General features: G+C 38.2%; 3 protein-coding genes across 3 annotated transcripts in view; all 3 read left to right on the top strand.

The window, feature by feature from the left end:
- Nucleotides 1–4,198, top strand: part of pias1a (protein inhibitor of activated STAT, 1a) — a 45,390-nt gene extending 41,192 nt beyond the window's left edge. The window contains exons 11-14 of the mRNA XM_079867869.1: nt 1,575–1,761; nt 1,889–2,028; nt 2,143–2,183; nt 2,344–4,198. Coding sequence (XP_079723995.1) covers nt 1,575–1,761; nt 1,889–2,028; nt 2,143–2,183; nt 2,344–2,625 — 650 coding nt within the window. The 3' untranslated portion in view covers nt 2,626–4,198. The remainder of the gene's footprint in view (nt 1–1,574; nt 1,762–1,888; nt 2,029–2,142; nt 2,184–2,343) is intronic.
- A 2,461-nt stretch (nt 4,199–6,659) lies between these two features.
- Nucleotides 6,660–10,012, top strand: rxfp3.3a1 (relaxin family peptide receptor 3.3a1). The gene is made up of 2 exons (XM_079867384.1): nt 6,660–8,030; nt 9,774–10,012. The coding sequence occupies exon 1, from the start codon at nt 6,819–6,821 to the stop codon at nt 7,839–7,841; it is 1,023 nt and encodes a 340-aa protein (XP_079723510.1). The 5' UTR covers nt 6,660–6,818; the 3' UTR covers nt 7,842–8,030; nt 9,774–10,012.
- A 3,219-nt stretch (nt 10,013–13,231) lies between these two features.
- Nucleotides 13,232–25,584, top strand: part of uacab (uveal autoantigen with coiled-coil domains and ankyrin repeats b) — a 60,272-nt gene continuing 47,919 nt past the window's right edge. Inside the window, exon 1 of the mRNA XM_079866931.1 lies at nt 13,232–13,449. Coding sequence (XP_079723057.1) covers nt 13,402–13,449 — 48 coding nt within the window. The 5' untranslated portion in view covers nt 13,232–13,401. The remainder of the gene's footprint in view (nt 13,450–25,584) is intronic.

The following is a 25,584-nucleotide window of genomic DNA, read 5'->3' as shown; positions in this document are numbered from 1 at the left end:
AACAGGTCTGTAGTCATTGAGTCCTGTGATCTTTGGTTTCTTCGGGATTGGGATGATGGTGGAGCGTTTAAAGCAGAAAGGGACTTTGCACTGCTCCAGTGATCTGTTGAAGATCAGTGAGAAGATAGAGGCCAGCTGGTCAGCGCAGGTTTTCAGACAGGCTGGTGAAACACCGTCTGGGCCTGGTGCTTTCCTTCTCTTCTGTTTCCTGAAGATCTGACGCACATTATCCTCACTGATCTGAAGTGCAGGGGGGGAGGGGAGGGGGATGGCTGGAGGTGTTGATGGCTGTGTAGAGAGATGGTCAGGGCGGGTGTGGGGTGTCTGATCGGGGGTCTCAAATCTACAGTAAAAGACATTCAGCTCGTTCGCAAGATGCTTGTTGCTGTCGGTGCTGGGGGATGGTGTCTTGTAGTTGGTAATGTCTTTCAGGCCTTTCCACACTGATGCAGGGTCGTTGGAGGAAAACTGGTTTTCCAGCTTTTTGGCATAGCTCTTCTTAGCCACTTCAATCTCCTTTGTCAATGTGTTCCTGGCCTGATTAAACAAGATCCTATCCCCACTCCTGTAGGCATCTTCTTTGACCTGACGAAGCTGTCTGAGTTTTGGTGTGAACCATGGTTTATCATTGTTGAATGATAAGTAAGTCCTGGTAGGGATGCATAAATCCTCACAGAAACTGATGTATGATGTTACAGTCTCTGTGAGCTCGTCCAGATCGCTGGCAGCAGCTTCAAAAACACTCCAGTCAGTGCATTCAAAACAGGCTTGTAAGACCTGCTCTGTGTCGTTGGTCCATCTCTTTACAGTCCTTATTACTGGCTTAGCAGTTTTAAGTTTTTGCCTGTAAGTTGGTAGAAGATGAACCAGGCAGTGATCGGAAAGTCCTAGAGCTGCTCTGGCGACGGAGCGATATGCATCCTTTGTTGTGGTGTAGCAATGGTCCAAAATATTATTGTCTCTGGTGGGGCATGTAATGTGCTGTTTGAATTTAGGCAGCTCACGTGTGAGTTTTGCCTGATTAAAGTCTCCGAGAATGATAAGAACAGAGTCCGGGTGTTGTTGTTCTGTTTCTGTGATCAGATCAGCCAGCTGTTGCAGCGCCGTACTCACGTGTGCATGCGGTGGAATGTAAACACTGATGAGAACGAGCGAGGAAAACTCGCCTTGGCGAGTAGAACGGCTTACAGTTAATGAAAAGCACTTCCACATCAGGACAGCACATCTTCCTTAACACAGTTACATCAGTACACCACCTTCTATTGATGTAAAAGCATGTCCCACCACCACGCGTTTTCCCCGTTGACTCCATATCGCGATCCGCTCTGAACAGCTGAAAGTCCGGTAGATGTAACGCGCTGTCCGGAATGGCTTCGTTCAGCCAGGTTTCCGTGAAACACAGAACAGCACACAGAGTTCACTTGTGTTGATTCATGTTATTACCAGGTGTAAATGGGGCTTGTGAAATTAATATCTCTGATCTGTTAGATGGTGGAAAAATGATGAATGCGACATTAACCTTCACCCTGAAACTATTTTGTTTACAACCCCGCTGTGTGTGCATGTGTAATCAGGTGGGTGTCGTACGACAGTGTCGGAGCAAAACTCTCATACAAACGGCAACAGTGGCGGCAACAGCAAAAAAGTGGAGGTGATTGATTTGACTCTTGACAGCTCGTCTGAAGAAGAGGAAGATGAAGAACCCCCTCAAAAGAAAAGCTGCCCCTCGCTGTCTAGCCTCTCTCCTCAGATGGATAATGGGTAAATTATAATTTCAGTAAAACATGTCAAATTCTTTTCAACTCTTTGAATATGCACAAATAATGGCAAAGGGTCATTTGTGCTACACTTTTCTCAAGCTAACTTGTTTGTTGGTGTGTGTTTATAGGGTGTTGAATCTCCACAGACAAGCATCTCCTTTAAGCCGAACTCCCAGCATGCCTCAGGTGGACACCAATTACATTCCTCCACCTCCTCCCCTTATTCAGGACTACCGCCACTACTACTCTACGCCCACTGACCTGTCAGGTACAACATACAAACATCATTAGAGAAATGTTTAATTTGGGAAATGTGCTCATTTAAACATCAATGTTTCATTTAAACTTCAATATACTGATTTGTCCCTGTTACCTTTTACAGATCTCAACTTTTTCCCTTTTTTACAAGGGGAGAATCATCAGGTAACACAATCCAAACATTTATCAGCCCGCTGTGATTGACTATCAATAGCTATTAATAGCAAATAGATTAGCAATATAATAGATACTGCTAATCTAGTGACTGTTTTATCTATACCTGACTCTTTTTTTTTTTTCTTTTTTTTCTGCTGTCTCTCTCCAGCACTACAACATGGTGATGGCAGCGGCTGCATCTGCATCGGAAGATCACGACCTCCTCCTGAGTCGTTTCCTCCCGTACGGCTCGTCCCAGCTCTTCCTGGACCCTCCCTCCACCCCTGTAAGCAGCAACCTCCCTCCCATTAACGTCAACGGCAGCAGCCTGGTGTCCTCCAGCAGCCTACGGGAAAGCCTCGGACATCCACCTGCCCAGCACCCCAACTCCGAATCGGCCCCCATGTCTGCCATATACGGATCCGTCCCAGACGTCATCTCGTTAGACTGACCCAGGACCGAACCCTCGTACGGGAAACTGACTGAAGAGACTTCCAAACATTGGGAAGAAAACGGGACATGCAGGATGACTGAAGGGTGTTTTTGTAAACGATGATAATCGTTGCCGTGTACAGAGAACAAATATATTTTTTGTTTTACTTTTGTATATACTTATCTATCTAGCTATCTAATGTATATGTAAACTTGAAAGAGTTTTCGCCCAACACGGCTTGCTAAGTTACTTTGGGTTTTAGCTCCTTGGAAACTGACGCTATTTTTCCCTTCACAGCTTCGGCTTTACCCCTTTAACATAATATGAACACTTTTTATGTCCTTTCCCCATCATATTCTGTGATTTGTCTATATTTTGTCTGATTTCACAGGGCACAATGGCTGTGATCAGACCGTCTGCCGGACCCTTGGTTCTTCTCTCTTCCCAGCAAAACTTGACATGTCTTTGCCAATCACATTTCCCCTATACATGCAGAATTATTTTATATAATGCTTTTAAAGGGATAGTTCACCTAAAAATGACACTTCTGTCATCATTTTCATGTCATCACTTTTTTTTTTTTCTCCATACAATGAAAGTCAGTGGGCTCCAGTGTTGTTTTTGACCCCACTGAAACATTCTTAAAAATATATTTTGTGTTCCACTGAAGAAAGAAAGTCATACAGGTTTGGAACGACATGAAGGTGAGTAAATTATGACTAAATCTTCATTTTTGGGTCAACTATTCCTTTATGTTGGTGGGCCGTTAAAAAGCATTCCTTCACCTTCAGATTAACAACTGGAAGTAAAAGCATTGTTACAGATTGCCAATATCTGACCTCATGATTCTTATGTGAAATGTAATTCATGACTGTTTTTAAAACAATGTAATTCTCTAACAGTTTTACATCCATATTTTTTCTTGCTCGATGCCAAAAGAACACTTTTTAGTGTTGAAGTTTTTAGAGTGAGAGCTTGTGAGTTCAGTGAACTTAAACGCATACCTTGTGTAGAAAGTAAAGATTTACTCTCTTTGTGGCTACCATGCTTGATTGTTCTCTCATTCTTTCTTCCGTCCTTCCGTCCCTCTCTTTTAACATTTTTCAGAAGGAATGATTTGTTGGGAGGTTCAGCAGTGGCGTAGATGGTGAGGTTACGGTGTCTTTGATGTTGCCGTGCATCCTTAACTTGTTAACTTTGTTTCGACATTGAACAGTGACTGAGGTCTCTGTTCATTTGTGCTTGGTACTGTGTGGGAAGTCCTAAAGCCACTCATCATTTCTTCTGCCGTTTTGTCACGTGTGCCTTGTATGAGTGTTTTTTGCATGTGAACGACTGGACCTGTTATTTCTTGTACTTCAGTTCGCCTGTATTAAAATGTTCCTCATGGCACCCACCAGATTTGGAGCTCTTATCTACAGACTTAGAGTTTCTAAATGAATAATCCTTTTGAGTAACCAATGGATGTCCTTTCAAGTGCTGCCTGGGATTAACAGAGGAAATTAATTGCAAAAGTTTTTTGTTCAAACAATATTTGAGAAAATTAGAACGGAAGATTGGAAAAAATAGTGTTTTCAAAAAGAAAACATGTTGGAAAAATAAAAGTTAAATTACGAAGTTGAAATCTTTTTTTATTTGTACTTGCATCAAACAGGCTAAAGTGTGTGTGTGTGTCTGTGTGTGTGCGCGCGCGTCTGTGTGTCTGTGTGTTTGCTGGTGTGGCTCTCTCAGTGTGTTGACCAGACCTCTTTTTAAAGCCTAATTGGGTTTCGGACTGGGGTAATTGCCTGTGACAGAATCTAGCTATTGCGTCTTGCATTATTTGATAGACTGATGAGTCTCACTCTGTTTCCTTTGCCCTCTAAACCTCCTTTTAACATACATTTCTTCTGAAAGTATTAGATGTTTATCAGTCGATTTGTCTCTTGACTCTTAGATCGGTTCGAAATGTAATTGTTTAAGTAATTAACGAGATAAAAATGACCACGACAAAAATACATATGCTGTTATGGCAAAATCCTTGTTACCAAATTGACTACTTGTTAGATCTCTAGCAGTGTTAATGATTGACTATATTTTAACAAGTAAATCTGGACCGTTTTTGTCCTTTGTTTCAGTGTGTCTGTCTCACATGACATGTATTTGACAAGGTTTGTTACCAAGGGTAAAGAAGAAAGGTTCAGTGACAAACAGAAGAGTTTTTATTAATTTGTTCATTTTGGTTATGACTGATAAAGGGATAAGTTGTGTGTATGAATGTGTGTATGAAAGCGCGTGTGCATGTTTTTGTTTTTGATGTAAGGCAAACATTGTGCAAATTTGGATGTTCCAGTGATGTGCATTTATGTGTTCAAGTTGAATCCTCAACTTCACAACAAACTAATTTATATATTTTAGATGCAGAATTGTGTTATGAGTGGGCTTGGTGTCAAAGTCCAAGTTTATTTTATTTTCCAGTTCAGTAAGCAGACATCTATGCTCACTGCCTTAAATTTCATCCACTTTGTGTCTGTGGCATGTTTTATGGAAAGAAACAAAAAAAGATTTTTAAGATGTGGAAGACATATTGTACAGTAGACCAATGTCAGTTTGTATAAAGTACTAAGTAAAAAAAATATTTATTACATGCATTGAAAGAAATTGTTTACCTATTGAATGTTACATGTTTATGTAGAGACATTTAGATGTAATAAAATGCATTGAGCTAACTTTGGCTTTTGTCTTGATGGAAAAAAAAGAGAAGAGCTGGCTGAGAATGAGATGCATGATGTGTATAAGAATTTACATTTCTTTTGGTACATTTGAAGAATTTGGAATTCACTCCATTACATTAGAGCTGAATAGCTCCGCTACTTTAACTTGCTCACTGAAAAGTAACTTGCGCTGTAAGATGGGCATAAGCCATTTGAGTTGAATGGCATACTGTTCAGTATAAAGGCCAGACAAGCCTGGATCAATCTGTGAAAAGGTGAAGATTCTAAATTGAGAACTAACCAGGTGCCTGTTCATATTTCAGAAACAACTGTATCTGGGGCAACAAACTGGCACATTTTCAATTCACACAGGCCTAAGGCAGATTTAAGATTATATGAAATGTATCAATTTGGTTGTCTTTTTTTGAATGATAAAACCCACACATGAGGCTAACCAACCGACTCTTAAAACCTCTAAAATTAACATAATAGATGGATTCTCACAATTTTAACCTTCTATTCACTACTCATTCTGTTAACCCATGGTGTCTCAAATGCCACATTTGAAATATTTCCTGCCTTTAAATCCTTTAGAACAAATCATAGATTCATGTGAATCCTCTCATTCAACTGTCATCCCAATTTAATGGAATAGTTCACACAAAAATAAAAATTCTGTCATCACTTACTCACCCTCAAGTTGTTCCAAACCTGAATGAAGTGTTTCTCTTCTGTTGAACACAAAAGAAGATATTTTAAAGAATGTTGGTAGTCAAACAGTTGAGGGTAGCCATTGACTTTCCATAGTAGGAAAAAAGTACTATGGCTACCATCAACTGTCTGGTTACCAACATTCATTAAAATATCTTCTTTTGATGATAATGATGATAACTTTTTCATTTTGGGTGAAGTGTCCCTTGAAAGTGAAACATCTAAACCAAAGCCTTGAAGTGGTAGTAAGAAACCGTGAGAAAATTGTGTAAATTTACATGTGAACAGCAGATGGCAGTGAAAACTTACCAAGATGACAAGATCCACCTGTTCCCTTGCAACTCCACACAAAGCCGCTTTAATAAACCTCATCTCTGTTTAAACCCTTTTTTTTGTTATTAAAAACGTTTTTTTGTTGTTGTTTTTTTCTTCCATTAATGTATGCTATTTTATAAAGGTTTGAGCATAAAAAAAAAAAAATAAACAGCAAAAGCGGAACAAGGTTGTGTGTGCCTTTACTCCGCGTCGTCCTGTCAATCAAACAGGAAGACGAATCACTGCTCTCGATGGGCGGGAACATTAAAGAAGCGCCCGAGATAAATTCTTGGGCGCGCCGCATTGTGCTCATAGTTTTTGCACATTGAACTTGTTTGTATGGTAGGGTAGGATCAGTGATGTATTGTCAATTAGCAGTTAAAAAGCCTAAAACTAAGTAATCAATGTGACTAAATAATAGGCATAACCTACTTATTATAGATAAGTACATATGAATCTAGTGTATAAAAGTAGCCTACATTATCTATCGTCATGGGCAACACTGAAGTTGTGAAATCGCTGGATACAATGGGAGACAGTAATCAGAGTGGTGTAATCAACAGATCCATCAGTGATCGGGAGCGCTTTAAAAGCTTGGAAGACATTGATGTGAGCGCCGATGGGAGTCCGGTGTTGAGGTGCTTGATCTCCATCACCTACTCGGTGGTTTGCGTCGTAGGTTTGATTGGCAACTTGCTGGTCTTCTTCTTTATTCGCGTGAAACAAGACAGACGCACGTCCAAAATAAACTTTTTCATCCTCAATTTGGCCGTGACAGATTTTCAGTTTGTATTGACTTTGCCTTTCTGGGCCGTGGACACGGCGCTGGACTTCAGCTGGCCGTTTGGAGACGCCATGTGTAAGATCATCCTGTCGGTGACCGTGATGAACATGTACGCGAGCGTCTTCTTCCTGACCGCGATGAGCATTACACGCTACTGGTCAGTGGCTTCGGCTCTGAAGGACAGCACTAGACAGACCAGCTGCTCCATCAGGTGGGTCAGCGTCGTCCTGTGGACCCTGGCCACCGTCGCCACCGCGCCAACATCCATTTTCTCCACAGTCACTAACGTGGCCGGAGAAAAACTTTGTTTGTTGCGGTTCCCCGAGGGACAGTATTGGTTGGCAGTCTATCATCTCCAGAAAATACTAATCGCTTTTATTTTGCCAATGGGAATAGTCTCCATCAGTTACCTGCTGCTATTGAGGCTCATCCGACAGCGGAGCATGATGAGCAACTCGAAGCGAAGAACGCACAAAGTCACAAAGTCCGTCACCATAGTAGTCTTGTCGTTCTTCCTCTGCTGGATGCCCAATCATGCCATAACGTTTTGGGGCGTGCTGGTGAAATTCAACGTGGTGTACTGGGATAAGTCGTACTATATCGTTCATACCTATGTGTTTCCGGTGACTGTGTGCCTGGCGCACGCAAACAGCTGTTTAAATCCACTTATTTACTGTCTGATGCGCAGAGAGTTCAGGAAAAAACTAAAGGACCTGTTTCTACGCGTCTGAGAATTAAAGAAGTGCACGCGCGTTTCCCGCGACTCTATCCTGGAACAAATGTGTATAGTCCTAAAGAGTTATTTGACCCAAAATGTCGTTATTTAAACTCACCCTCATGTTTTTCAAGCATTTTTGACTTTATTCCTTCAGTGGAGATCAAAAGGAGATGTCAGTTGACAGGTTTGGGACAACATGAGGGTGAGTAAATAAGGACAGAATTGGTATTTTTGGGTGAACTGCCTCATGCGCTTGGTGTACATCAATTGAATTGTGTGAATGTCTTTGTATTGTTGTGGAACATTGTTGTCAAATAGGCTAATTCTCGATATAAAATGTTACATTAGGCCTACAGTTAAAACCAACAATTTTAAAAAAACGCAGCTAAATTAAATTTAGTTGCAATACCTTTCAAATGGCTGATATGCTCATTATTTCTCTTCCAGGGAAGTTTTTTAAATTAATACATTATTGTGCACTTTAGTTCTCAATTCCAGGGGTAATTGTGTAGGCTATAGCCTATATTGTTTTTTGAATGTTAAATTAAAACTTGTTTAATTTATAAAATAAATTCAAATATGACTCGGTAAACACACAGAATATAACCTATAAGACATGGGATGTTGTCGGGGAGGATTACTCCTCAGTATTAGCCTTTGAGTCAAAAGTCCAGTTACACAAATGTGTTTTCCCTATCAGTGTTTTTGTATGTTGGTTTCATACACCTTTTTTGTTTTGTTTTTGTTTTGTAAATTTCATCCTCCAAAATCAAATTCCAATATCATCATATTTTGCTATATAAGTTGTTGGGTAACAAATGAAAAGTGAAATACAATAAGTGAAATAAATAGACAAACTGACACTAGATTTAAACCGAAAGGCTGAACTGTGTTTTCAGGAGTATTTTGCATAAATGTCATGCCAGGGCAAGTTGTCGCATCTTGTACATGTACATTTAGGTTACACTTTAGTTTAAGGTGTCCGTGTTACGTATGCATTTAAGTACTGTGTAATAATAATTTACTTACTATAGGGTTATGATTGGGGGTTTGGTTTAGGGTTAGTTGCATGTAATTATGCATAATTTATAGTTATTACTACAGTAACTACATGTAATGTGTAACAATGAGACTGTAAAATAATGTGTTACCCAAATTTACACAGCATATTAATTACAATATTTGTTGGTTTGATATTATAGGATGTTACCTTTGCCATTTTTGCAATTCAATTAATTATTTTGTTGTATATATATTTTACTGTTTAAATTTAGCTGAGATGCCTATAGGCCAGTTCCATTGAGACAACTTGCCCCACTATTAATCAGAATAAACATTGTAACGAAAACTAGTCTCCCATATGTACCTATTTTCATCATAAGCCATTTAGAATTATAAAAATAAAAATAAACACATTCTCAGCATTTTACATTAGTGATATTACCAAATATACAATTAATTTAATATTTTTAGAGAACTTAATAAGGATGGACGACCACACCACCTGGTTAACCAAAAGGCTAAGTTAAGTTGCCAACCGTTTGTCAACTTTATTTTCTCTCCCTCACACATTCGGAATGACAACACACTCTCTCTGCAGTTCCCTCTTGCAGTGCTTTCCATATCCAGTTTTGTCTCATTCTCAATTAGCAATACTGACAGACACTCCCACAAGCTCCGAGCCGAAAAACCACCATCCCGATCAGAGCATTCTGGAATTCATTAGGCAAAAATAAGCAGAAATGTGTTTCATTTAGTCGAGCAAGGCCATATCAGTTTCTCCAGGACATGTTTTTTTATCCTGTAGAAATGACAGCTCTGCGGCATGCAGTTAATTACCCAGAAATGGGCGATCAGGTTCATAACCGATGAGAATGCTTAACGTCTTGTTAAATGTGGTGGCTTTAAATCACTTACATAGTAAGCTAATGATGGTCATTTGCAGGCAATTTGGAAGATTTGAGAAGACAGTACATCTGCTGCTGTTTACCGTCACACTCGCACAGGAGCCTTTTAATGGACACCCGGCACAGAAGTGATGCTCTTGACAATGTTCTGTTGGTTACGATGCGTCACACTCCCGTGTTCAGACTGCAGAGAGGGCAACGGACTGTGAGGAACAGTCTGGGCAGCAGTCAATATTTTTTTGGATGCATATCATTTCCCATCGTAGACTAACCAAAAGCATCCTTTAAAAACAAAGCAGTAGCACAGTTATTATGGCTCTTATAACTCTGCTGCTCTCATTTTATGTGTGCACTTAAATGTCATTTGAATACTATTTGAAATGTCATTGAAGGTCCTGTTTGTGTCTATTCAAAGTAGCCTGTATGTTTTGACCAGTGCTGCTGCTATAAAACAATCCTTCCTTGTATTTTGATGTGATGTTGTCACATGTGATGGTATATATGGACTACCTCCCCTTTCTGTTAAACGGCTCTTTGTTTCATCCAGGATTTACACTGCTGTGCTGTGTGGATGCAAATCTACCAGTTTGCCTATGGATGTTTGTCAATATTACAAAGCTCACTTTGGTCTCCCGCTGAGTGTGCCGATATAATCAGATCCCCACTGTTAACAGGATTTCCTGTGGAGACAGGGTTTCCTATTACCGAGTGAGTTAGGAGTTATGTTAGTCACTTCTTAATGCACAAATCATATCAACATATTCCCATTATGATAAGAATTTTACCCACATTTAAAATTTAATTCGCCCGCTTGTATTCTGCCCACAGCATTTCAGTAATATTGCTGTGTGCCTCTGGACTTATTCAGTAACAATATAAACCAAAAAGTAGAAGTAAATGTACTGTACTACATGTATTGTAATTGACTTGCATGTATTTTTGCACAGTTATTATCTCTGTTGTTGTAATTTCTTTTTATTATTAGGCCTGATTGTTTGACCTTTTTAAATGAAATACATTTGATCATGTCTGTGTTTTGTTTTGCTCTTTCTAGTGAGATTTCGAAGTCTGACAAAGACTCATAATACATTCTATAAAAGTTGAACAGGCTTTCAAAATCCAATCATATTTTCAACATCCGTTGTGTTGTATGGAAATATGATCTATCGGGAAATGATTTCAAACAATTAAGGGACTAATTAAGCTTGAACTTTATTTGCATATAGGCAAATGAAAGATCTGTTTGATGTTGCAGAATGAACACACAATGGATCCTTTCTCACTGTCCATAGTGATGAGGATTTCATAAACCTTAGTTAGGGTATTTTATCAGTGTGTGTGTGTGTTACCTGGGAATTGAACCCATGACCAGGTTCAATCAGTTGAGCTACAATAACTATGGCCAGCATTCATATGTCATGCTTGTTTATAAGACTGTTTCAGACATTTAAGCACTTCACTAAACCGTGTGAACTTGCCCTCTTGATAAGCCCCTCTCTACTGAGAGATCTCTGGTGGTTATCTCTCTTCTGATGTCAAATCATTATGTAGTGGTGCTGTACCATCTCACTTCCCTACTTAACATAATACAATGTTAGACCTTACCAGGCTTTTTACAGTAAAATACTGTTCCCCTATATTGCAGAAAAACACTAGCTATTTTACATATATTTACCCTGGAAATTACACCAAGGGTACAACAGTGTACTCAAGAAACCCCCGTTATCACCAACACGAGAAACTAGCCAGGCTCGCTTCTTTTCATGAACTGCTGTGGAATGATAACATGACGCTATACATCTCATCCCCCCTTAGGGTTTTTTTTTTTTTTTTTTTTTCATATGCGTTGTCAGAAAGTCAACATCCCTCTCTGACACCTCAAACTTAAACTTGACAAGAGGGAATTATTCTTCCTTCCAGCTAAATTCCACCTCACCAAATTTCTCACTATCAGCTGAAGGTCGCACAGATGTTGCCTACAGGAGTGTCGAAACACTTAGTGTCATCCTTGATGATAAGTCACATTTTGTGAAATTCTAGTCCTGCTGATGGTCTTAATTACAGTATTCTTGACCACAACACTGATCAGTACTTTGTCCTGGCTCAAAAAAAATCATTGCATATTAAGTTCCCAAATAAACGAAACATGGTGAATGTTACATCAATGTTAATTCTCTGTCATTGTAATTCATTTATAATTTGTTAAGAAATGGTCGTCAACAATCTTTCAGAGGCAGATTATTAATAAATGAACCGTAGTCATTCATCAAATTGTTCTGCTAATATTATTGTGACAGTATGTCCAGGAACCAAAATTTGGCAGCGAGAGAGTCAAATTTCCTGCTAAATAACTGTATGGTGTTGACCCGAGGGCTTATACAAGGACAATCAGGCCTCTTCCTCTTTCACTTCTTGGACAAAATCTATAAACAAGCATAGAAGAAAAAAAAAAAAAAAAAAAAAGAAATCCAACAATACTGTAAAATTTCGCTCAGGTTTATGAGAAAAAGCAACCTATCAATTTATACTGTAAATATATACATGTATTCAGATCAGATGTGCCAAATAACGAGAGAATAGTGCAAAAGTGAAATACAAAATGAAATACATTCAATTTATGGCAAAAGAGACTGAAAATCAAATGATTGCAAATGATTAACATGCAAACATTTTCCTGCATAAAGTGTGGGAAGCATATCTTATCATCTGGACTGACGTTTAAAACCGAGGGTGTGTGTGTGTGTGTGTGTGTGTGTGTGTGTGTGTTACCTGTAATCTGACATTGCTCTAGCCTCGCAGAAGCGCAAATGACGTCACCAGCGTCATCAACCAGCTTCTCGTTTCTCTTGTTCTTTTCAAGGCCAGAAGGGGGCAACACATCTCTTAAGTTGCATAAATATAACCAATGATAAACATAAATTCAGATATATTTAAAAAAAAAAAAAAAAAAATTAAAGGTACGCAAACCATTATTATATATATTTTTTTGGTATTGTAAAACTAAAAAACTAAATTTAGCTCCGATTGTGATTTATTATTTTGCACCAGCTATCACTACAAACTCATATTTCAAACAAGACTGTTTTTGAGTCATCAATGAAAGTATAACTAGCATCATAATAAATATTGGCTCTGTAATCAGTAGGCTATTAGGCTATAGTGAAAATCGCTATTATACATAGGCTAGCCATCAGCCCACGTAACCTTTTTCTTTCCTGAACTGTAAGCTCCACCCAAAGCAAGTTGATATCAAATAAATGTTTTCCAAACTATCTCTCTCGATGCCCTGAATCTGAGACAAAGTCCAGCCTTTTCCCAGGTAAGGATGACGTCAGGCGCACAACAGCGTCTCCTGTTGTTCCCTGCTACAATTTCAAACGCTGCTAGGATCACGAGGAAGTCCCGCCCCCTCTAACGTCTGATTGGCCAAAGCATAATTTATTCAGCTATGCCTCTCTACTATTGGTTTACGGAGTTGTCGGTAAGGAAACGGGTCCAGATAAGCCTGGTGGTGTTTCGCGTCAGGTGAAAAATCGCAGTGTGTTGTCAGACGTTAAAAGTTGTTTTTGCTTAATCAAACTAAACCGTAAAACGTAACTGTTGTTGAAATTTATTCAAATACTAATATACGCGCTGCTTTTTTATTTATTCAACCAAAGAGAAAACATGAAGAGTTTGAAGTATCGACTGAAAAAGCATGAAGTGACCATCACAGTAAGTTAAGAGTTGAAACAGATTTGCTTTGGTTTGTTTTATTTTATGAAAACGACTGAATCGAAATTGCGTGATATTTGTTTCTTGGCATAGTTGAATTAATTCATGTATCTTCCGGTGTGTCATTTCATGCACTACTCATAGTTGTTTTGTTCTCAGAGGCTTTACTCAGATCACCTTGCAGTAAGGCAAATCTTTTGACACCTCATCATGTCTAATAGAGCACTGTAATCTTTGTGCTGCATGGTGCAACTTTTTGGTCGAACTTTGGAAACTTGTAATTACACTTGCCTCTCATTGCTGTTGTATTTTGTATTTAAAATGTGTATTACATATATTCTGTACAGATAAGAGATCATTTTCTATTAGAATATCACATTGAGCTTCTGAAAAAGACGAAAATGGTTTTATTTTCCTCGAACATGCAATCTAAAATAACACAAACAACCTTAAATTCAGATGCAGCTAACACTTGGAATCTTTACCCTCCCCTCTTTTTAATTTCCATGTCAAAGAGCCTGGCACACAGAACCGTGTGGGAAGCTGCATGGGGGGTTAGTTATTGAGGGGCTTTTTCAAGGGTTTTGTTTTGAATTGGCTTTAAAAGGAAGGGATCTCACTGCGTGCTGAAGATGATTCAGAGGAACTGATGTCATGTTCACTCAGCATTTGATGATCATTGCTTTCTTTACTCTATGAGCTCTGTTTTGACTTGATGCCTTTTTGACACATAGGAAAGAAGCATTTCCACAGGCTTTCAGAGCCGGACTATTGTCACTGGTTGCCCTCTGACTTAACAGAACACAAAGGACCATGGGAGCACACCCTCTCTTTTTGTGACATGTGTGTAGATGGCTGGATGAGTTCTCTCAGAGTTTCAGCATTCATTCAGTAAATTTATACGCACGCAAATATTTTGTCTCGATGTAAGTGCCTTATTCAAAATATCCCCTGTAAATGAACAATAATTTATATCTTATATCTAAACAAATGTAATTTTGGGTTGTATTAGAAATAGACGAGTGTGAAAAGTCAAGCAGGAATGGAAGAAACATTTCTGGAATTACGACTTTTTTTTCCTTTTTTTTTTTACACATTTGCTGGAGTCTCAAGATCTAGGCTACATTTGGCAGTTCATTAATTTTACAGTTGAAGAGTTCAGATGCAAAAGCCTCTAAGTGCCATCTGAAATTTTCTTCTAGAATGATCATTTTTATCAAGCTCGGTTATTTAAGTAAAGTAATTTCACTTAAATGGCAATTAATAGGTAATTTTCATTGCCATTTAAGTGAAATTACTAAAACTTAAATATAAAAATGATCTAGAAGAAAATTTCAGATGGCACTTAGAGGCTTTTGCATCTGAACTCTTCAGTGCATCCAAATTTACTAAATAAGTGATAAATGGCAAGAGAGAGGATCTCTAGTTTTTCCAGAAGAAGAATGTGCGATAATAAACACATGTCTAAGTTTATTTGGATTATGCTGATGTATGAAACTAATAGCCGTGGAGCATGTTAAAGGTTGTATCAGTGATTTCAGGCCTCCCAAAAAAATGATCACATTCATCTAATCTTTCCTAACGATCCGCTAGCTGCCCGCCCCATAAGCATGCCGTCAAAAAAACGCGTCTTTGTAGGCAGCCTAGGCTTTGAGATCTGCATACAAAACAGTTGGTTTCACCAACCACTCAAAACCAAAACAAATAGTGTTCCGACCAATCACCGACAGGGGGAGGGTGTTGTGAGGTTTTGAGCCAGCTTCTTCTTCAGCTTCGACTTCGCGTGCAGCCGTACACGAGCACAAAACCTCACAGCACCCTCCCCCTGTCGGTGATTGGTTGGAACACTATTTATTTTGGTTTTGAGTGGTTGGTGAAACCATTTGTTTTTGTGTGCAGATCTCAGAGCCTAGGCTGCCTACAGAGACGCGTTTTTTTGACGGCATGCTTATGGGGCGGGCAGCTAGCGGATCGTTAGAAAAGATTAGATGAATGTGATCATTTTTTTTTGGGCCTGAAATCACTGATACAAGCTTTAACATCTTATTTCAAATAAAAGCATGACCAGAAAATAGACATTAATCAATGTGAACAATGTGCATGTTAACATGGTTACTGACTTTTGTCTGTGAGGAAAGAGTAAAAAAAGAATGTGTCTTTTGGATCAAAATTAGTTGTTTGTAGTTGTACTCTTTACAACATACTGGCACTATATGTACAGTCACCTTAATGCTGTTCCACACCCATATGATCCCTTTTGTGGAATGCATAAGGGTCCTATGAAATCCATTTTTTTTTAATAATTTTTTTTTTTTTATCCAAATTCTATTTTATTGTTTCCCAAATCTTAATCTTAATGAGAGAATACATTCAATATATATATATTTTTTGTGTTCCCATTTGCTCAAATAGCAAAAGAAAAAAAAACTCCACAGTAGTGTTTTCAAAACTTTAGTGTTTCCCTAACAAAAAGAGGAAAAAAATAGAGAGAGATTGATAACGGCAGTTAGAAGAGAGAAATGTAAATTTTACCATCGCTCCCACAGCTGCTGTATCAGAAACACCCTAGTGTTAACTAGTTTTTTTGTAATTTGATGCAAAGGTAATACATAATACAAAGTATAGTGTTTATAAATGTACATTTTTTTTATCAATTGAAAATAGCCTATAAAAAACGTCGCAGGATTTACGATGCTGATGAGCATTAAAACGCTTCATCACAGTCTGTGAAAACGGTCCATGGTTTAATTTGTTTTTAATTAATAATCAAAAAAAGTTTTGACTGAGGAAATGATAAAATGCTCATGAAGTGAACTCTATATAGTGAGACCGCAGACGCTGCCTGAGTGTAAACTGTGCTGCTCGTTCGTACATTCACGTACACTAACCCTGGTCCATATCTCAATTGTGATTTATTATTCATCCTAAATTCCATTTTTATTATGACTGTATTCAGTGGTTTTTGTCCACATTTTCAGGAACATAGAAGTCATAGTGTCCTAAACGCATATAAACAGCTTCAGTTGCCATTCACCTATATTGTTTGGAAGAACATTACCAAATATTCAGCCAAACGTCTCATTTTATGTTCCCCGGAAGAACGATTTTGGAACAACGTGCGGGGGAGTAAGCGATGACACAAATTTCAATATGGGGTGAACTAACCCTGGAGAAGATGTTTAGTCACTGAAGCGCACTGCCATGTTTACATTCTACTCAACTTTGTCTTCAAAAGTATCATAGTGTTCACACAGTGGTGTTTCTTGCTCTGTGGAGCCCTTGAAGCATGCCTGAGGGCTAAATTAAATGAATGCACAATGTCCTAGTACTGCATCTCACTTGCAGTTTCTGTTTTCATTTTTTCAATAAAGTGAACAAACTACCTAAAGCTATCAACCTTTAGAGATCAATTTCTCAGAACTCTCTGCCTTAATATTGTTTTTATCTGAGTGCAAATTCCAGAGTTTACTTTTGATAACATCTAGGCTAATTGATCTAACTGTTGAAACTAATTGTACTGCATCCACTGCCTCTCAACATCATTAAATAGTTTTCTGTAATACTATTTGCTGGTGGTATATTATACATGACCATCATCGGTTGTCTTCAAGATTGGCTATTGATTTTCGATGGAGGAAAAAATATCGTAGTAGGGTTTCTTTGTTTAATCACTGAAGCTGTTTGCATTACAAATAACCATTTTAAGGGCCTCTTTGTTCTCCAGCTGTAAAGGGTGAAATCAGGACATCTGTACAGCTGCTTAAAGGGACAGTTCACATGAAAATGAAAATTGTCATCCTTTACTCCGCCTCATGACATTCCAGACCTGTATGACTATTTCTGTCTTCTGTGGAACACAAAAGAATATATTTTGAGGATTGTCTTTTTTTTTTTTTTTTTTTTTTGGTCAATATGCAGACTAGCAGTCTTTTCGTGGTTCTCTTGCACTAGTCCATATCGCAATTGTGATTATTCATCCAAATTTTGTCATATTACACAGGAAATTCCAATTTTATGACTGGATTCTGTGATTGTTGTCCACATTTTCAGCAACATGGAAATCATAGGGCCCCTAAACACAGATTAACAGCCTCAGTCGCCATTCAACTATATTGTTTGGAAAATCATTTATTTTTGAAGGCTGGGTTAAAATACTGATTACTTGTTTTTAATCGATTGTCATTTTGAAAAACCGATATCAATTCTTAAATCCCGATATTTGATCTTTTGGTCTTTGTTGTTTTCAGTTGATGAATGAACAAAGTTTTGTAACGTGCCTTCCATCCAATAAATTGCAATAAGCTTTGTAACTTCTAATATCAATCAATTTTTGTGAATTTTATTATGAAATTTAAAGAATAAATACTGTATTGACACTCTTAATGTAGCGTGACAGATCGCTATAGCGAAGCAGCAGTGCGGAGCGCATGAGAATCATCTCTTCCGCTTTACTACTAGTTACAGCATGAAACAAACATGAATGAACATCAGAAGGAATGTTGAAAGACACAGTACAACTTACCGAAATTCATATCACGTGACCACTCAATCAGTGTTTTAACCACTGAAAGACGACAATAAAACCACTTGTAAACAATGTAATGTTACATTTACCTCAGAAAACCCATTTAAAACTGGTTAGTCAGCTAGAAAGAAACAAGCTAGAAACATTACAGTAGGTACATCAGGTACATTATTAGGTACATTACAAATATAGTTCGAAGTTATTCAGTCAAGAACAGCGAGTGAGAAAACATGCGAGTCTTCTATTTATATATGTTTTTATTACAGAAACCGTTTAAATGTTTATTTAAAAAAAACTAGTAGGAACATAATTATGTCATTAAAATGTATTAACAAATCTAACGTGCAATTTAAGTAAGGGGTAAGGTAGGGCGAGGCGGTTGTTATAGCGAATACAACCCCGACAGGCTGATCAGGATCCCGACGCGAAGCGGAGTAATTACATGGCTACCTACCAAATAAATCAATAATTTGACACAAAATATTGATTTAAAAAGGAGTTTCTTGATTTAAAAACGATTGTCTTGCTTCCGCTAAAGAAAATAGTATGTTCTGTCTCTATGGTTAGAATCCTGCGTCCATAGCAACGCTCTGTTTTTCATGGCAACGGTGTGTTATACTTAGCAGTGGTCTGTTATCAAGAAATAACGGACCGCATTCTAGGCTACATTAGAATTCAACCAAGCCGTGTAATAAATATAATTATTACATGGCTTGGTTGAATTCTAATGTAGAATGCGGTCTGTTATTTGAATCCGGTCTGTTACCGCACATCACAACCTTTAATATTATAGTGATGTTATCAACTGGTGTTCCCTGTATTGTTTACAGCATTAGTTTAGAGATTTTTTTTTTCTTGAGGAAACATGCCATGTACTGTTCCTGATTGACGATTAGTTGATTATCCAATCAAATTGAATTGAATTCAAATCTAATTGCAACTTTTGAATTGAGTCAAAACTTCACAATGTGGAAGAAAAGATCTGATTTCATGATTAGATTATAATTTCCAAGCTCTCGTTTTGATTCAATTCTGATTTTGCATTACACAGTTTTAATCCACGATGCGGAGGCAAATTATTCATGCAGTGAATAGCAAACGTATTTCATTAATAAAAGTTGCGGGGCAGCATTGATAGGTTATGACTGTGTAAGAATGTTTCTATGTGTGATTGTGTGTATGTGTGCTTCAAGGCAACACATTAATATAGAACAGTCATTAAACTGACTGAAACATGTCTGTGAAACATTACACAGTTTCAATACACACCTTACAGAATCAAGTATTTAGTCAGACTATGGTATAAAGAGTTTTAGTTTTCATCATCAGTAAAATGTTTTGAAAAGAATCAATCATCCAGTCCACCAGGAATATCGTGCAGTATTTATTTATTTATTTATTTATTTTCCGAATTGATCGGTGGAAGTTCAGGAGTGTATAAACAGTGTCAGTGTTTGTGCCTGTCTGTCTGAAAGCTTTGCTGTGTCCGTGTCTCTAGTGCCCACTGAGCCTCTCTGAAAGCTTTGCTGTGTTAAGCTCGGGCCCCCAATGTAGTGGGAAACTGACAGTGAGGATTGAAGGTTATCCTAGGATGAATAAACGGCTGGGGATTTCAGGGAGTGGGAATTAGTTGTAGTTGAAAGCCCTCAGGCTGTACAGCTCAAAAGACAGGAACCCGGAACCCAGTCATCAGTATATGGCAGAGCTGATGTTACCGCAGTAAAATGAGTTTCTACTGAACTATTTGATTAACATGTAGTTGCAGTCCAGTTCTCTCTTCATTCCTCAAAGAGAATTCATTTGAGCTTTGATGTGGAACTGAAGTATTAATTATATTGACAGCAGGGGTACATTTAAGTCCAAAACAAGGTTTTAGCTTTTTCAAAGTGGAAAAGAAAACCACCTAAGCAGGTTCAGTTTCACGTATGTGAACCGCACACAATATCAGCTGATTATGATCCTCTGTTAGATAAGAAATATGCATCGAAGAAATATTCAAACCTGATGGTCAATGCATTATGAGTTGTTTGTGGTTTGAAAGCCATCTGAGCTCTGTTCTGAACATGTGCAATTGGTGCCTCGTTTGATCTGATTTCATTAATTCAGGAAGGCTGACTAAAGGAGAAAGATGATGTTTCAGAAAATTTTTGTCTTCAGACAGTTTTTGAAAACATGAATGTCATTATTTTGTACTTGAAATGATTAAGCTGATCCACTGCATGAATTTCAGAGACTGATTAATAAGTGTGCACTTTAATGCAGCTTAGTTTTAGCATGTGCATTGGCAGGTCTGGGCCGGAAGATTTGGCTCTGTGCTGGCCAATAAAAACTCCCGGTCTCGAATCATGGAACTGTTGTCACCAGAGGCCCAGGGGTGGAGGGGCAGGATAATGTTTTCACCAAGTAAACTTTTCAAAACAGTCTTGCAAGACTGACGCAACACAAAAATAGACAGCAGAAAACTAGATTGCTCCCATTAGTATGAACAAAGCTGTCTGCATAGGAACCAGCCAATGCGGTGCACATTCAGTTAATGGACATCTCATTCCTATGTGGAGTTGCACAGCAGCTCCAGCCTTTTGGTTATGTATTATATCCTCTGACGGTCTGACCACAGTTCAGCTTATGATTGGATCAAGATCAAATTACCTGGGAACATATTTTAACACAACTGAAACAAAGACTACAATGTGTGTTTGTGGCCACGTTATGTTGTAGCACACTCTGTCAATGAATGGTAAACTATTATGAAGTTTGTGAAGTGAATTTTGAGTCTTTTTATTTCAGCAAGTTTTATGTACTTATTTGCTCATTTGAAATAGTAGAAGCCATTTGAGCAAATGTTTAATGCCATTTGATCATTGATCCTGAAACGCAGGGCTTATCAGCAAGTCTTTGGTTGTATGCAGGCTTTTTGTTGCACTTCCTCATTCTGTTTTCGCTGAAGTCATCCAGAGGATGGTTGGAAAAGGAGTGAGATAGAAGAATGAGCTGATGTGTGTACCAGATGTCACCCAGTTGTATGATTGCTGTTGACAGCATAACATCTGGCACATTTTCTCATCGTCCCCTATTTGACTTATTTTCACTCCTCCCTTCCACTGTATTGGAAACCAAATCTCTTTATCGGTATCAGTCTCGCTCTCTTGGAATGGATCTGAAAGGACATGAGACATTTCTTGCCTCACCCTTTCTGAAATCAACTTGCATAACCAAAGCAGACACTTTCCTGCTAAAGGATAAGAGACTGATTCAAGATTGTATGCATATAAAACTCGCAGGGAGAGAGAGACGCATAACTATATTAGATGGTGTGTTCATTAAATAGGGTCGTTAAGTAATTTTTTGAGTTTGAGCAGATAATCAAACTTACCAGCAATTGGCTTTGTTTTGAAGTTGCTTGCTACAGATATGTGTTTAAAGCTCTCAGTATTAATATTTCTCTGTGTTTTTTTTGTTCTATTCTTTTTTTTTTTGTCCCCCAGAACTGTTGCTTCTGAGGGCTTTGAAGCCATTGCGCTTGCTAAGCAGTAAAGCAGCTGTTTTTCAGTTGAGCCATACAGCCATGCTTGCCCACACTCGTCTTGTACACTAGAGTATGTGTGTTCAAAACACGTACAAACAACACACTTCCATGACTTTGATGTATGATTTTGAGACCTTAGTAGGGCAGGACTCTCCTCTGTCTTTCTTTATCTCCCCAGAGTGGGCTCAGATAACAGTATGTATCTGTAGACATGATGCGATAGAGAATACTTAACACTTTTGTTTTTTTTTACTCATCCATTGCTCTTTCTTCTCCTGTTTTTCACCTGGCTCTTTTTCCAGAGATTCTATAGAATGCCTTGAGTATTCATTTCATGTGACATAACTTTGAGACATTTAATGTATTCCTGGTATTCCGACTTTCACATATTGTTTCTATTTCACTTGGCTCCTAATTTGAACAATCGAGCAAAAATAGTCATGAATGGCCCCAAATTCTCATTAATGCTTGTCACTAAAAACAAAATATGAGAATGGACAAGATTCAGGGAAAGATCTGTGCTGAACAAAGCATTAGTGTTTTGTCACTCAAGAAAGATCTGTATTTGTGTTAGTGTTTACTACACGCATGTTCATTTGTACTTATTACTAATCAGGGGTTAAATTGGGATTTATTGTGGGGGGGGGGGGGGGGCTCTCCCTGGGGGGGTCCGGGGGTCTGCTCCCCCGCAATTAAAAAAAAAAAAAAACCATTAAATGGCATTTTCTGGAGAGTTTTGTGCAAAGAAATGGAGAAATTGAGTCTTACATGACATGTGAAAAACTGCAAGGTTAAGAGCATATACTTTGCATTGTTGTAGTATCAACAGGTATTAGGACATTTAGCATTTACGTTACTGTTAATCAGCAGTTGTGGAATGTAACGAAGTACAAATACTTTGTTACTTTACTTAAGTACATTTTTCATGTATCTGTACTTTACTTAATTCGAATCAATAGTGCATAGGCTACAGTGTTTCCCCTATAAATTTTTCCAGCAGCGGTGCTGTTACGTGCCGGAGGTTACCAAGCCGCTCGCGGGGGGTCCGGGGGCATGCACCCCCGGAAGATTTTTTTTTTTAATTACCCCTTAAACCATGATTTCTGGCCAGTTTTGTGGATAGAAATGGACATTTTAAGACATACAAATTTGACATACCATCAACAGAAGGCATGATTATTGCAGCACGTACCTTGAACTGGTCACAAACAGGGTTAGGACAGGATTATTATTTGTTTTTCTTTTGTGTTAATTTTCAGCTGTAAGGTAGAAATTGATAGTGGAAAAATGAAACTCTTTCCTCCCTCATCTGCACTACTGATATTTTTTCTGTAACACACTTTAGCACTTAGATACATCATCATGTAACCAGTACTTTCATTTATTTTATCCTGTAGACATTTTGAACATTAAAATCCAAATTAAACTTTTCATTAGTTTAAAAGATGACTAGCTTGCATAGCCTATTTTACTTCACTAACCTCTAGTGATTAATCGCAATTAATCACATTTCCCCCAAACTTGTAATCATCCATATTTAAATGTAGAATCACTAATTAAATAAAAACAACACACAAAAAAGGGGGGGAAAGAAAAATGTCCACACAAATTGGACAGAAAATAGCCCTATATTAAAATATAAAACATCAATATATTATTCTTCATTCAGTTCTATGCAACTTTAACAGATTTATTTGTTGACTAGTTATCAAAATAAAGTAGTCATACAAAGCTATTATTACCAGAGCATGTGATCAGAGCAGGTCATTTTACCATTGTTGCCCAGCATGGCTATACCAGCTCAGCAAACAGAAGTCTACTACTGAGAAATTTCACGTTATTTGAGCGGACTTTGCTTTTCCAGTGCATGATCGGTAGCCTACATGATCGGAGCGTTTGGGCTGTTAAGGAGCAGAACGCGCAGCGCAAAGACGGAGCGGAACATTGAGCAGAGAGCGCAGTACGCGGACACACGCACGGAACGGAGAGCGCGGCGCAAACATGGAGCGGAAAAGACCCGCACGTGAAGTTACTAAACAAGCTGCGCGAGAATGAAACCAGGGCGGGACGGCATATTTTCCATAGACAGTAAAAAAAAATGGACACAGCGACCCCATAGACTTCAACGGAGAAAAGTTCGTACCGCATTCTCCTTTCCACAAGCGCTTGCTCGCTCTCCCGTGGCGTCTGTCATTGCTATGCAACCATGAAGAGAGGCGCGCCTGAGAAAACGAGCGCGCCGCGTCGCTTCTATATGAGCGTGCTTGCCGCGCGCCCACATTTGAAATATTTGCATGTGAACGTGAATGTGAAGTGAACGGCCCATTATGGCAACGTGACATTAGCCTAATCAAAAATATTTCCATTTGCTCTTTCCTCCTTTGTCAACAAGTGGATTCAGAGCAATCACATTAGCAGCGCCGCCGGTGGCCATGTTTCAGTGTTTTGAGGTGTGTAAGTGAATGTCGTGATATTACTGATCATGTGAAGATTTTGCAGCGGCGCTGAAAATCCAGCGGCGGCGCTGCGCCGCTGCTTAATACATTGTAGGGGAAACACTGGGCTACTTTTGATTTTACTTCGTTACATTTTGCAGCAATTATTATACTTTCTACTCCACTACATTTCTACAACGTTTCGTTACATTTTCGTTACATTTTCTGATCAGTTTTTCCTGTTGAAAAAATCTCCTGTTGACATTTTAATTGTTTATTAATAAGTGTTTTCTGTGTCAGTGCCCTGCATAGATGAAGTTGACGATGCTGACTCGCGATCTTCGCAGTAGTGAACGCGCCAGAGAGAAATGCACATTTCATACGGATTAGCCTACACAAGCAGCAGTCTGTTTTCTTTCGTTTTGAATTGTTCTGTTTAAAATAAGACATTTCAAGCTTTCTATAGCAGGTCTGTCAGGCAAGTAGGCTACCTTACGCTGAGTTTCGGTTCATTTATGAGATGAGCTCCAGTTCACGCGCCGGCGCCTCCGTGCCGTGATTATCTGCCTATTCTTATTTATTCAATCCAGGCAATTGGTTGGTGAAACATTGATTAAAATTAAGATACAATTAATACAAAACGAAATTCATTTTAAAGAAAGGCTTTGTGCTTTCTGTTTGAGGTCTCTGTGAAAGTTTTAAACAGTCTTTTAGTGCCGCTTTCAGAGCGCTCACGTTCGTAACATTGTTTTTTCCTCATAAATGCGAACATGAAAAATAAAATGAATATGTTATGTTCTGTGGAGAGCCAACCCTTCTTCATCCGGTGGGTAGTATTACTTTTGGTTTGCGCAGTGTAATTCACAGAATTACAAAAAAATATTTTGCCACCTAAAAGTTAAAGATTTTTTGTGTCACGTCCACGGCAAGAATGCAAAAGCATTGAAATAAATTTTTCCAATCGTCTCATATTTCTTCCATCATCATGTCCTTTTAGGGGCTCCGTAGGAATGGACTGGGATGGAAAAACAATTTGAGACCAGTGTCGGTCATTTTAGAAAATAAATCATTGTTCATTGTATTATTCATAAATTTTGTTGTTGTTGAAAATAGTTTTTTTTTTATTTATTTTTATTTAATGACTATTTAATGAATGTAGTGTAATATTTTCCTTTAATACAAGTGAATGTACACAACAATCAAGGATGGGAGTTTTGCCAATTTTTCAATTTTTCATTTTGAGTATTGTTAGTTCTCAAAAAGGAGTAGGCCTACTCGGGCTGGGCGTGCCCGTCATGGCGATAATGAAAATATTTTAATAAACCTCTGTTATGAAAATTAATGTTGACAAATAAAAATGACAAATTTATCAAAATATGAAAATATGACTTGGAAAAATAACTGCTATATTATAAATGTTTTTGAAAAATAAACATCTAAAAGGAATAGCTGAGGTGAAGCTAAAGAGTGAATGAAACTGAAGCACGTTCTATATGACACATCCTATATGAGATTAATCAGATATCCTAGATGCACAACATAAACATTATGTACAATATAAACATAAACTTATATCTGCTCAAAAGGACGCAAGTGCTAGCCAGAAGGTGTTACTCCTGTTGTGTATGCGCTCTTCCTGTAACACAGGC

The sequence above is a fragment of the Squalius cephalus genome (assembly GCF_949319135.1).
Source record: "Squalius cephalus genome assembly, chromosome: 3".
Taxonomy (NCBI): domain Eukaryota; kingdom Metazoa; phylum Chordata; class Actinopteri; order Cypriniformes; family Leuciscidae; genus Squalius; species Squalius cephalus.
Note: the sequence above shows the minus strand (reverse complement) of the source record. Positions and strands in the feature narration are given on the sequence as shown.

Coding starts and splice junctions, on each gene's coding strand:
- rxfp3.3a1 (XM_079867384.1), top strand. CDS start 6,819: ATGGGCAACACTGAAGTTGTGAAATCGCTGGATACAATGGGAGACAGT.